This window comes from Mesocricetus auratus, unplaced genomic scaffold (assembly GCF_017639785.1).
Source record: "Mesocricetus auratus isolate SY011 unplaced genomic scaffold, BCM_Maur_2.0 Super-Scaffold_100676, whole genome shotgun sequence".
Classification (NCBI taxonomy): domain Eukaryota; kingdom Metazoa; phylum Chordata; class Mammalia; order Rodentia; family Cricetidae; genus Mesocricetus; species Mesocricetus auratus.
Genome location: NW_024429266.1, coordinates 116277524 through 116291879, shown reverse-complemented (window position 1 = coordinate 116291879; position 14356 = coordinate 116277524). Strand labels below are relative to the sequence as shown.

Genomic DNA, 14356 nt, shown 5'->3' with positions numbered 1-14356 from the left:
CAGAAGAATGGTGTCTCGGGGAAGGACTCCTGTTTGTGATTCTTGTTGCCTGGCTTTGGTGTGTGTGTTTCACTTAAGTGACTGAATTAAGGGTGAGATGGCGCTTTTTTAAAAAGTAAGAGGCAGGGAGGAAGGGAAGGAGGGACAGTGACAGGGAGAAAATCCTCTATTATCTACAGAGCAGCCTCTGGACTCTGGATGGTGCTGTCTAGAAGGTCCTGTATACAGGCCTGCAAGCTGTGTGTTTCCTGGGGGGCACGTGGCCAGGGGTCGGGGCATCTGCACCCTCTGCCTCCTGTGGTGCTCGCTCGCCCCTCTCCAGTTCCTGGAAGAAGCTACTGGCTCTGAGTTGGCTCTCGTTTGCCATCTTTCCTTCTGGCCAGCACATAACAATCAGTCCCACTCAAATGTAAGCACGCGCTTTGCTCAGCTACCCTTAAAGCTGAAAACTTTTAAAGATTTATTTTTATTTGTTAAGTATGGGGGGTAGGTGGTGTGTACATGTGAGCTCAGGTGCCTGTCAGAGAACCCCAGAGATTGTGAGCTGCCCACTGTGGGTGCTAAGAGTTGAATGTTGTCCTCTACAGTAGCAGACACACTCTTTAACTGCCCAGCCATTCTCAGATACATCCCAGGTTCACAGATTGGCCTTCGTGGCAGTGCCCATTGGCATGAAGACATCAGTGTAAGCTGAGCTTGGTGGCCCACAACTATAACTCCAGCACTCAGGAGGCTGAGGCCAGAGAACTGAAAGTTGAAGGTCAGCCCGTGCCACACAGTGAAACCATGTCAGAAAGAAAGGGAAAGAATCAAGGTAATGGTCATGAGTGTATTGTGCTAAATGAATTAAATTAACAAATGGAAAATGGGAGTATCTTATGTGTTGTAAAAATTACTTTTTCAAATTTGTTTCTAATGTTTATATTTAAATGTGTTATCCAGAGCTGGAGAGATGGCATGGAGATTAGAGCACTTGCAGAGAGCCCTTATTTGATTCCCAGCACCCACATGGTGGTTCACAACTGTCTATAACTACAGTTCCAGAGGAACCGATGTGGCCTCTGGCCTCCGAGAGCACCAAACTTGCGTGTCACATGGTGCATATACATACATGCAGGCAAAACACACATAAAAGAAAAGGAGTAAATCGAACAAAGCTCTCAAAAATGTTATTCATGACTATGGGTAAGTTTTATAATTCATAATCTTCTAGATTTCATGAAGGTATCATGGTGTGAATATTATATTCCATATAGGTTGGGGAGTGTCTTGTAGTCCAGCATGTCAGTGTTTATAAAGTGGAGCCATTAACATTTCTGCCCTCAGAGTGAGCAGCCGTCAAGGTTCAGATGTCTAGTTTTCAGAGCCTTGGAGGTGTCAGAAACAGGTTATGGATCTGTTAGAGATGTGTGTAGTAGTAAGGGATACATACATGCGTACGTACATACATGCGTAAAAACAGCCGTGAAGAATGTGAGCGTGCTAATGCTCAAGTTGTTGGTTCATGAGCCAGACCTAGGAGGCCCACAGCAACATGCTGCCCATACCCTAGCCTCAGTCCTCCGTGTCGGCAGGCAGGAGAACCCAGGCTGAGAGATGCTGGGACTCTCTCTGCACCAGGGCAGCCTCCTGACAATGCACTGCCCAGACTTCCCCCATGGTCCCATAAAACCCAGTTCTTTTCTGATTTTTCCAAGAAACACCAAAGTTTCAAGTGGTCATTTCCATTCCAGAAGTGACGCCCTCCCCAACCGCCATGAGTGAGATGGTAGTGGGGTGCCTGCCCAGGTTTTAGAAAATACTTTTCATTTCCCGAGTTTGTGGTTGCAACTGATCTCCCTGGAGCAGCAGCTGCCATTTCCCCTGTGTTACATTCACGACTCGAGCTTAACCTGCCAGCCTGAGTGAGCATTGTGGTCTAAAGGCTTAAAAGGGTTATAATGGGGTCTTGAAAATTTACTTTAGAAATATGTGCTTCCCCTCACAATAACAAATATTACTACAAGTGACTGTGTTAAATTATGGTCACTTGGGCATTTCTGATTTGTAGGAAAATTAAAATTAATCTTACAGCAGCTTCAGTTTCAAAGTCAAAACATTGCTTTGCTGACCGCAGATTTCCAGGCTGTTAGTCAACAGTGAATGAATTCTCTAGTGACTACTTTTTCTTTAAAAAACATTCAATTTCTCTATGTGTAGAGTGTGTGTGTGTGTGTGTGTGTGTGTGTGTGTGTGTGTGTGTGTGTGTGTGTATGAAAGAAAAACCCTGAAAAAACAAACCAACTGTATTTGGATCCGGGTAATATTTCTCTTGGGAAAACAAATTATAAAAGAAACTTCAAAGTTTCTGGTAATGTTAGACACATAGATCATAATTTTATTATTCCTTAAATTTTGCAAATAAACTCATTTACTAATTTGTCTGTATCCTGTAATTTAAAAATAATTTTAAATTGTTACAAATTCATCGGAAATGTGTTGGAATGTGTCCCTTTTTATAATGTTATAAAGAAAAGGAAGCCTTTCTTGTGTTTCCCTCATCCCTTTCCTGAATAGTTCCTTCAGTAAGTAGACAAGAAGCCTGATTCAAATGCCTTTTTTCCACATTAAAATAAGACTGCAAGGTCTGTTGACTAATATTTAATAGCTAATTCTTGAACAGGAACAAGTCCTGAGTGGTAACATTTGCCCACCTCTGTGGTGTAAATATGCCCACCGTGGCAGTTCCCAGCTACCACTGGGGTGCTATAGAACACGGAGATACTGTGGTATCTTTTCACCCAATAGACAGAGCATTAATGTAAGTAACCTTGAGGTCCTAGGTCAGAGTAAAATGCAGTAAGATAATTAAGAGCCAATGGACCTTTATTTTTAATACATTTTATTTGATAATAAGTTTACATAATGTAACATCTAATAATAGTTATATTTAACAGCCTGTTTATAAAGTCCCTGAAATGAAATGGTTTGCCCTTACAAGCCAGGATTATCTGACTCTGACTCCCGCCCCCTGCCACAGCTGGCGCCACTGCAAAGCAGAGGGAAATGGGAAGACACAGCCAGCTCTCCAGAGTATACTCATTGAGGACGGAACAGCAGGGTCTCCAAGAGCTCAACACCACAGTAGCAGTTCAAGGCCTCCCCTCCTGACCATCCTCCTAGGTGCCCCACACCCTACACCTACACCTGCAAGCTCTGGGGGAGTCTCCTTGTACATCCCCAGACCAAAACCCTTGAGAGCCTTGTGGCACGTCTGTAAAGCCCAAGCCAGCAAGCAGTTCTCCATGGGAGCCACTGATTCGGTCTCAAGACTTGACTAGCTTTCAGGCCAGCTCAGCCGCTCGCCCATCGCAGTGGCCTTGAGCGGGTCATCCCATACATTAGTAACTGTGAAAAGTGAGGTGTCAGACTGAGATCTGACTTAACCCGGGTTCCGTCCAGTTCTGAATCCCTCGTGTCTCCTGTGATTCCTGAGAGCCTCTGATGGTGTCAACCCCCTGAGGAAGGCTCCTCAGGCCAGAGAACCTTGACGTTCTCAGCTTCTCTCAGCTACAGCATGCGAGTGTTTCCAGCTGGGTAGTGGAAAGGACATGTCTGTGGGATACCAGGTTGTGTCCACATGTGACTGGCTTGGAGCTGCCATCCTGGTTAGAGCTGAGACACTGAGCCTTCTGTTCTTGCCTCAAACCACCCTTCCTCATCGCCTTGTCTTCTAGCTGGCATCCCCAGTGGTCCCTCAGTTTGGGGAACATGTCCACCTCTTGACTAACAAGCATGCTGATGGAACATGACTTAGAGCTTTAGAGTTTAGTAAGTCTCAAGTCTTAATATAGAGAAAGACTTAGGAGACCAACAAAGGGGGGTGGCCAGATCAAGGCCAGCCCAAGCTCTACAGTGAGACACTGTGTCAACCCTTCCCCCAAAAACAAGTATCGTAAAAGTCAATACAGGGAAGAGGGATGAAGGCATAGGCCTGCTGTGCTTGGGGAGTGGCCACTTTAACCAGACCTCCCGCAGGTGTGGCACTCCTGTGAGCTTGTGTGTCTGTTACTGGAAGTGCATTATACAGCTGTGTGTTTGTGTGTCAGGTTTGCCATGGTTTATGGCTAGGGAAGACCAAGGGGAAAGAGGGTCGGCAGTGATTCCTGGTGAGCATGTTTGTTGTTTAGTGCTTTTAATGTGAGTGCCTTGTTCTCACTTGCAGAAAGTACTTAGAAAAAGTAAGCCAAAGATAAATTTTCCTGCTTCCCAGCCAAGCCACATGGTGTGATTGTGGAACTATGGATGCAGCTGCTTTGTGTCTGAGCTAGGAAGGCTTTTTACTTTTAAAGTAAGCATGACTTGTGGATACCTTTTTTTCGATTCTTATTTGTGACATATTGGTACATTTCAACCAAAAAGAAAGTGTGGAGAAGGCTCCCTTGTATCTTGGCCTGTTTCTATCTGATATAATATACACTCTCTAGGCCCACTCCCATCATTCCATGGGTGGGATTTCTGCTCACTCAAGTTCTTTTAGAACCAACTCAAAGAATTTGTCATTGGGTGAGGCTGACCAAGTACTAAGACACACCACACTGTAGTACTTTGTAGAATAACAGTTTCGACTTCGGAGTCACTTGCTTTATGACAGGCAGGTCACCATATTTTAATCCCCACAAAGAACTCTGCAGTGTCTGTGGTCCACTAACAACTATGAGCCCTCTGCAAATTAGGCACAGCTAGGAGCTGGCCTGCCGCTGGAGGCCCCCCACCCACAGTCCAGACATGGTACCTGCTGTCTCACAGGGATGCCTGGTTACAAAGCCCCAGTCAGAATACCAGACCTCCTAGGAGTATATCCAGATGGTGATGTAGGACAAGGCTCATAGTTATCTCTTAGAAGTGTTGACAAGTCAGCAAAGATCAAATTCATATATAGAAAGTCATATCTTTACCTATGGTCATTACAGGTTGAACATCCCTAACTCAAAATGCTCCAAAATCTCTAAATGTCAGACTTCGCCATTAGTGATAGCAACTGATAATGTCTGTGCAAATATTCTAAAATCCAAAAACCTTTTAAATCTTCTGGCCTCAATCTCTTCAGCTAAGAGCTATCAAGCTCTGTTCTCATTCTACAGAGAATAAGGCTAAGGTTTGGGAGATATGTCACTCTGACTCCGTCACATAGTAAGTAACCAAATACCACACTCTTAACTAAAGAACAAGTTATACACTTTTTTTGCCCAATGAAATACTTGTGTTTACCTTGCTGTGTGAATTCCCACCACGGAAGACAATTGGTCTTCCTGGAAGAAGCTGTATGGTCAGATTGTGGTTTTGTCTACTCTCTGGCACACAGTGCACCCCAATTTGAGACACTTAGTACTGTGCCAGTTAGTGGTTCTGCTTGAAATAATAAAAGGAAGCCACAGTTCACTGCTTTTGTTTTCCTCTGAGCATCTTCCGAGTAGAGATTTGGAGGAGGGGAAGAAAGCAGTTGAAGAGCTGAGGAACCAGATTTTTACCCGAGAATAAACCAGTCCAGGCTCCTGAGTGCACACAATCCTTATTGCACTGAGGTTCCTTTCTCCGGCACTGTCATGTAAATCATCACCATCTTCAGCACCTAACTTAAGAACTCAGTCCAAGCATGTAGCTGTACAACTCAACATAGAAAAGTCACTTGCATATCTGGATCCTGTTGCAGGAATCATTTTAAGGCCATCTCTTTTGGATTTCAAGACTTGTCTGTCTCTGTGACTGTCCTGGAACTCACTTTGTAGACCAGGCAGGTCTTGAACTCACAGAGATCCACTACCTCTGCCTCCTGAGTACAGGGATTAAAGGTGTGCACCACCATACCTGGCTAGGAGTGGGCCACCTTAGTTACAAGTATCAAAGTAGGAATTCAGAGGTGCTGGAAGAGTATTACCATTGCTTCGTTTGATGTTTAATTGACTCTAGGAACAATCTGTTAACTTCCAAATTTTCATAGCATAGTGAAGAAAAACACTCGGGAATTATGTCAGCAGAATGTGAAGTGGGTTTGGTGAAATGCCATGATGAGGTACAATGCTATTCGTCTGCAGTGACTTGTATTGAGCTGGTCAGACTACAATTGATAGCAGAAAGACTTGAGAGGCACAGTAGTGTTCTACCTCACAGCCCAGGCCCTGAATGCTTTCATATTTTCTAGCCACTGTGTTCATCATAACAGTGTCCAGAAATGCAGATGACAAAGTCCACCTGCCAATAATATGGAAAGTGTTTGGCTTTTAGGTAAAGACTACCATTTCCAGATTGTGTTGCATCTTACACTACATGGACTCAGGAAGCGTTAGATTATGCAGGAATAAGAGAACAGACATTGGGAGAATACCTTTGAAATGTCCAGATGAGGCAAACAGGGCCTAACCTCCTTTCTGAGTAAGAGAAACAGAACTAAGGCACTCTCACACCCCTTGACTCTGCTTGGACTGTTGAGCACAGCCGTTCTGCAAGTGTTGGCCTAGCGGAGCTCAATTCCAAATAATAACATGAGAATCTAGAGGAAAAAAATTAAAGGGAGCAGATATATATATATATATATATATATATATATATATATATATATATATATGAGACCGTGGCTGCTAAGCATCAGTCAGTGGTTTGAGCACTAGTTACTGTAGGACAGAAGTTCCCAACTCAGGAGTGGCCAGGGACTTATGAATGGGTGGGCTTCCTCCAGTTGGGAGGTGAGAGAAAACCTCCTAAGAGAAAAACTCTTGAAATTGAAGGCATTAAGGTTGGTATAGATCTATACCAAGGTTTCCTGACAAAAACATGGGCCCAATTTTGAGGAAATTCAAAAGCAACAAGCTAGAATGATACTTCAATGCCAGGAAAGGGCAAGCTTTCATGAGTTCAAATGGAAAAAACCCAGCTACCAAGGTTTTTCCCCAGGACAGAGCATCTATGAAACTCCACTGTCACGTGTCTTCTTCCGAGGCCTCGGCTGACCATCTACAACTGTCATTTCAGATTCATGACAGATGCTGCGCGCCGAGAACAGGAGTCCCTGAAGAAGAAGATTCAGCCGAAGCTTTCACTGACCCTGTCCAGCTCCGTCTCGCGAGGGAATGTGTCCACTCCACCACGTCATAGCAGTGGAAGCCTTACTCCCCCTGTGACCCCACCCATCACTCCCTCTTCTTCATTCCGCAGCAGCACTCCAACAGGTAAGCCCCTTAGCTGGGGACTCATCCTCATCTCTGTCCTTTGCACTCTGCGTCCATTGTCTATCTGTTATCTTTAAGTAGTTATGGAGTATGTGCATGTACATGGTGATGATTTTATAGGTTTTAAGACCTTACCGTTATGTGCAAACTAGCAATCATGTTTCATCTGCTCATTTTCTTAACTTGACAAGGATAAGGTACTGTACCAGTTCACCTGTACACAGCGGGGTGCTGGGACGCTCTTTATACCTATCTCCCTATATTTGCTTATTCTTGAAATTTTTCATAATAAAATAGGGAACAAAAGCATATGCCGTCTACATGTTAGAAACTGAACCATGGAAGTGGGCACTCCCAGCCTCAGTCGTACACTTGGTAGAAGATGTCAGCATCTTCCCAAGTGTGGTGATGATTAAACACTGAAGTAGAGTCAAAGCTGAAGATAAAAATATCAACTCAATCCTTTCATAAAGCAGACTGTGGGGGGGGGGAACTTGTGTCCCTGACAATTGAGTTTCTTAGTACATCTTCCCCAAGTTCATTTGTTTCCCATACCATCCTTCTAAACTCGCAACAGGATGAGAGCATCCCAGAGGGCACCCCAGCCCCCAAGTTGACCATATGTTTCACTTCAAGGCAGGGGTGTAAATAAGGGAGGGGAGACTGGGAAGGCCCTTCTTTGTCTACTCTGAGAAGCAGGGGGCAGATCCTTCCATTGTAGGAATGTGGACTGTCACTAATCAAAGAATAACATGAGTCAATACAGTGTTATTATCTGGAATCGAGAATTCAGTGACATGGGCACCTCCAGAGTCAGCTTGTGGTGGAAGACGAGACTCATGGAAAGACAGGGGAGTCAGTGAGGCAGAGGGGGGGAGGAAGGTGTGCTCTGGGACAGAGGGGAGGAAGTGTGCTCCTATCTATGTACCACAACTTTGTGTAGGAGAGCCTGCGTGTCCCCAGGCAGGCCACACTGCCACACTGAGGAGGAAGCTGAGGTGGTGGCAGAGCCTGGGGCACTATGGCTCTTGTTAGAGAAAGGAGAAGCCACTTGGGATGGCACAGGCGTGTCTTCAGCATCACCTCCCTGACTGAGATGACAGATTCTTTCTTCTATCAAGGGAGGTGGCCAGAGTTTGTACTTCTCAAAATATATTTCACACATTAATTAATTCACAAAATACTTGGGTAAAAGGACCCTCCAGTGTCTGGGAAGATGCTAGATCAACAGAGTTTAAGGAGAGTCCTTAGTGTGAGGCATATGCATGATTACACTCCAGGGAAAGATCTTGGAGAGTCCCCAGTCTTCATGGTGGTAATTAGGGGACCCTTCTGGGGGCACTTCCATCTCATGATGGATGGGTACCCTTAGTTTATCCAGGAGTGAGCACTTTGAACACAGGAAAACTGTAGCAAGCAAGGAACCAGAATTTCCTCTGAGCTCTTCAGAAATGCTATTACCTTAAGCAAGTCACAAAGTGTTCTAGCTTGCCAAGATAAAGGCTTAGTCTCCCCGCATTGCTGGGATGTTTCAGGTCTCAGGCAGTGTGATCTCGGGATCCTCCTATATTCTGTCTTGTGAACATTGGCTTCCAGAATCTTCGCTTAGTTTTACCATGTAAAACCGAAGAGCAGAAGAATGGGGCATTGAGAGTGCCAGATCCTCTTCTCTGTGCTTCTCTATAGTATTTATTCATACAGAACATGAATTGTGGGAGCAAGCAGTCTCCAGCAGAATGTGTTTCATACTTGAGGTAATGCAGACTGACTCATGGCCAACACCAGATAAACAGGACTGCCCCAATTAGTAACAGGCACCTTGAGCCCTATGAATATCAGGACAGTTTAAAGTGAGAGTTTATTATTTTTCATGTAAGAATGTGTGGAAGAAATGGAATCATTTCTTTTCCTTCAGTCATAAAGAAATATTTATAAACCCTGTCCGTTTTAGCAATTTCCCACCAAAAGAATTAATTTATGTCCTGGGAAAGATGTATCATTTCCAGTCTGTCATGATCTCTGTTAAGTTATTTGCTGCTTGAAGAACATTCCACATAAACATCAAAAATCAGCAGGGGAAATAGTTCCTTAAACCCCTGGCCTGCACAGCTCCCACTGTGGGTGTTTTTCACTGTTCTGAATGTTATTTTACCTGTAGTTAGGGAGACCAGCCTTTCTGCCTGACGCATGTGGTTCTAGTCATTTTCACTGCCAGGTTATAAATAATACTCCACAGCTCTGCCTCCTAAATTTCACCCTTCCAGCTTTCATATTCAGTGTATTCCTGGGTTGGAAGTAGCAGCCACTTTGTAGAGCATTTCATTTGTAAACATTTTTAAGCTATGCTCTCTGAACAGCCCGGAGCTTCCTTCTTTCAATGGTTGTAGGTGGTTTTGGCATTGACATTTCCTTTGTAGTCCCTCAGAGAATCTACCACCACATGAGCAGGTGGGCATGGCATGTCTCATTCAGAGGGTAGACTTCCTTTATACAGGACTTTACCTGCAGGCCCAAGTTGAAATCATAGAGACAGAGCAATATTAAGATGATAACAATTCAGTTGTCTGAAATCAAAGTGTCAGAATAATTCCCATCCTTGTCCTTCAGATGGCAGTATCAGAATAATTTCTAAGGGGTAAGGCGGGTCACCTTCATGTTTACTATTCACTTACTGTATTCTTTCTGTGTGATCCTGTGCTCCATTCTAACCTCAGGCCCACAGGGACATTACTGCTCCCCATGTGCAGTGAGTGTCCCTGCACACATTCCCAGTCATGTCTGCCTTTTCAGAGAATGTAGTCTTTCTGGTGTGCCCATTCCATAGCAACCAGTATTACACTGACATCTTTCAAACATTATTGTTGTGATTATTTTGAGTTAGGACTTTCTGTAAGCTAGGCTGAACTCAACTTGCTATATAACCAAGGCTAGCCTTGAACTTATGATCCTCCTGCCTCTACCCCCAGAGTGCTGGGATTATAAGTATACACTACCATACCCAGCTTGTTCCTTGGTTATTATTCCTGTAATGATTGGTGTTCGGGAGTCTAGAAGTTCTGCATTTGGACCTATTGTCTATGGACCCACTGAAAGGCATTGGCCAACTTCTTTAAGTTACGTCAGAGAGAGAGAGTGTGTGTGTGTGTGTGTGTGTGTGTGTGTGTGTGTGTGTGTGCACGTGTGCACGTGCATGTTCATGTGTATGTGTAGATACAGGACAACTTTCAGGAATCAGTTCTGTCCTACTTGATGGATCCCAGGGACTTAATTTGGCTCCTAAGGTTAGGCAGCAGGTGCCTTTACCTGCTGAGCCATCTTGACAGTTGTTGGCCAACTTTTGATCTTTCTCTTGATTGATGTATGGGCATTTGCAAATTGAAACTCCCTGTTTTGAAAGTGTATAACACTCTGAGGAAGGCATAAGAATCTCCATGTAGAAAGTTCTAGAAGAGCTGTGAAATGACATCTACATGTAGACACTGTTGTCATTCATGGGAAACCTTGCCAGGATGACACAGGAAGTGGGCTCAGCGATCTCAGATGCACTAAATTAGTGGCAGAGCTGTGATACAATGTAGACTCGGGTTTTGTGTCACGTTTCACCTTTACTCTGCAGATATCTCACAGCCATGCGGTTAAAAAGTAAAGAAAGAAGAAACTGTCCTGTGGAACGATTCTTACATTGTCTTTCACTGATGTTGTTACAAAGATTGCCTTACCTCAGAGATTTCACAATTACTGTATATTAACTTTGAGGGGCTTTAAGGGGTTTTATAGACAGTTCTTTAGCCAAAGCCATCCTCCGTTCATTATGTAGTTTAGGTTGACCTTAGACTCCTGATCCTCCTCGCTTCACCCTTCCAAATGCTGAGATCACAGATGTACACCTCCATGCCCAGCTGCTTAAAAACTCTTACTAGACCTTCAGCCATCCAGCCATCTGGCCAACCCAGCAATTTAACTGGACTCTGCCAGACTCTGGAATTGCAGCTCACCCTCAGCACAGGAACTCCTCTTGTGCATCTCTTGATGCTCACACAACTTGTCATAGCTAAAGAAGTGACCGGTTTAGTTTAAGATTTGTCAAGGGTGAGCGGCCCCAGAGGACTGGTGCTTACATAGTCCTAGTCACAAACAAATCACTGGTTTAAGTGACACCTCAACACTGGCCAGCGCAGCAGTGTCCATACTAATGACAGATACTGTGGCTTCCCTTTACCATCATGTCCTCTCGGAGTCTGAGTTATCTGATCTGTTCCTAGTTTATGGGATCCTAGTTGGGACTGAATCTATAAAGAGACCAAAAGTATAAAATGCCCCAGTGGGTAATGGTGCTTGCCACCCAGCCTGAACAGCCGTGCTCCATCCAAAGCCCCATGGTTGGAAGGATAGAACCAGTTCCAGCAGTTTCTCCTCTGACATCCACACCTGCGAGGTGGCACGTCTGATGTTCCCACATACATACACATATGAAAAGAAATAAATGTAAAACCGTCTTTAAAATAAAATACTGATTTTTCCTGAGGTGGAAAGACTCTACAGGACAGACTTACAAATGAGCTGATGGAATTTTGTTCAGGGTGTTTATCTGGAAGCTTCTGTTGAGTAGAGCCGAAATGTATTCTTTCTCCATGCCTCTATTTTCATAAATCAAATAAAATCAAGTTTCATAAGGTCAAAAAAGCACCAAGGGAAAAGAAAAGGCCCAAGCTAGAGTCCCTACCCTAGTCCAAAAGAGGAGAATGGGCAACGGGGGCCACACAGGGAAGGTGCTTAGCTCACCCTGTGTGACAGTGGAGCCCAAAGACAAGTTCACGTCCACTGCAAACACCTGAGGCTCTAGTTTGGGCTAACAGGCTCTATCTTGAAAATTGGGCTGTCTGGAGCTGGAGAGAGGGCTCAGCAGTTAAAAGCACTAGCAAAGGACCTGGGTTCAATTCCCAGCACCCATATGGCAGCTCACAATTGTCTGTAACTCCAGAGAACCCCACATACAGACTTACAGGCATACAAAACACCAATGCACATGAAATAAAAATTAATCAGAAAAGAGGAGGAGGGGGAGGAGTGGACTGTCTGGAGCCTGAGAAACCTTCCCTAAAATCTTCTTGTGGAGAAGTTGGACTTGATTAGTCATGAGAAGTGCTGCTGTGTAGTTGGAGGAGGAGACCCAGCCTGTGTCTGGCCTGTTTTTGTTTGGGACCACTATAGGCCTTTCCCAGGCCTCAGATATGTCTGTCTGTTTGTTTACATTGTGCTATGTTCTAGTCTTCCTCTCAAGTGTGTGATAGACTAATAGAGCCTCTGTGGCCTGAGAATCTTGAGCTTTGCTTACTTCTCCTGCATCCCTGTGCTGGGGATGAAACCCAGAGCCTCAAGCAGGCTCGGCATGTGCCCTGCGGCTGAGCCACACCCCCAGCCCTGCAGCTGCTTGCTTTTAACCTCTCCCTGCTTCTCAGAGTAGAAGAGCAAAGAAGACCAAGAAATAGGGTGTAGTCTATTTTATATGACTACTGCTAAGTACCACCGACAAGAAGTCTTCCCAAACAATGTTGTTCTTTTTTTTTTTTTTTTGGTTTTTCAAGACAGGGTTTCTCGAACTCACAGAGATCCGCCTGCCTCTGCCTCCCGAGTGCTGGAATTAAAGGTGTGCACCATCAATGCCCGGCTAACAATGTTGTTCTTAACTGGAAGAAAACAGTCAAACCCATGTGATCTGTAATGATAACAGTACCTTTCTTGGTCACCATGCAATTTGTTCTTAGTTAACACTTGATGAGACTCATTGTTAACACCACTTTAAAGAGGCTTAATAACTTGCTCACATTAGGTGTTTCCCAAGCAGGGTAGCCCCCGTTTCCCACAGCAGTGGGATCTTTTCATTGGACATATTTATTATCAGTCTTGTTATAAGATACTGTATTGGGCATTCAGAGAAGCATAAGGCATAACCCTTTATGTTAACTTGCACCCCTCAGGGGAAGTCAGTTAAACACACATCAGAAAACGATGAATGCAATACATGTTCACGAGGAGAACTGCGAATCGCCGCTGCCTGGGAAGACAGGAGAGAGGCTGCACATAGGTGGTGTCAGCGCTGCTCCTGTCGGGTTAGACTGTGTGCTCGCCTTGCAAACACAGAGGAATCCCAGAGAAAATAAGATGGCATTGGAGAGGAAGTGATGTGGGAACTTTATAGACCCAGATCATTGTGGAATCTCTTCTTAGGGAACTAGGAAGCAGGCTTGGCTATGTTGACAAAAGGTGGTGGTAGGTACTCTAGAGTCTTCTGGATGTTGGGGGTAGAGTAGTGAGAGCCCTTCTTTTCAGAGGAGTCTGGGAGGCAAATGGCCTTAAGCTTTTCCAAACCCGTTTCCTCTTTGTGTAGTGACAGCAACGCCTGCTTTACTGTGAGGCTCTCTCCCTGCAATGAGAACAGGGGGCCATGGCTGCTGTTAACCCTGAACTACACCACTGTTGGTAGTGAAGGCCATCAGCTTAGGCAGGGTCCTGCTCTACCCTTAGACCCTTGCACTGGTAACTAAGCCATTTGTTCATGAACCACTGGCTATCAGAGGCCAGTGTGGCTGCTAGGCTGTGGTCAGGCTGGTTTGAGCTTCTAGAAGTAGCTATGCACACTTGCAACACAAAGAAGACATTTTTGCCCTTCACTGAAAAGCCTGACAGTATTTCACGTGTGCTGACCAGGACTGTTTGTGTGTGTGTTTGTTTTCATTCTGTGTTAACCTCGGAGAGGGCTGGTGCCAGAGTGTACAGTACAGGTGGGGTCTGCTCATGGCCTGCTCTGGCATGGCAGTTTCAGGGAAGGCAGACCTACCCTTTCCTTGTCAGAATGGACAAAGAGATGTCTCCAAAGAGACTGTAAGAGCAAAGAAAACATAAACAGTTTGGGCTTTTCCCCCATCCCACCCCTTTTTTTTTAAGGCAGAGTTTCTCTGTGTAGCCCTAGCCATCCTGGAACTCTACAAACCAGGCTGGCCTGGAACTCAAGAGATCCACCTGCCATTGCCTCCTGAGTGCTGGGATTAAAGGTGTGCACCACCAGTATCAGGCAACTTCATCAAAACCTTTAAAATTTAATCCTATTTGTTTATTTTATATGCATGGATGTTTTCCTTGCTTGTGTCTGT

The 14356-nt window shown here is 44.7% G+C and overlaps 1 protein-coding gene across 1 annotated transcript in view; it reads left to right on the top strand.

Annotated features, from left to right (window-relative positions):
- Positions 1–14356, top strand: part of Jazf1 (JAZF zinc finger 1) — a 320196-nt gene that overhangs the window by 259340 nt on the left and 46500 nt on the right. The window contains exon 3 of the mRNA XM_005076817.4: positions 7009–7205. Within this exon, the coding sequence (XP_005076874.1) occupies positions 7009–7205 (197 nt within the window). The remainder of the gene's footprint in view (positions 1–7008; positions 7206–14356) is intronic.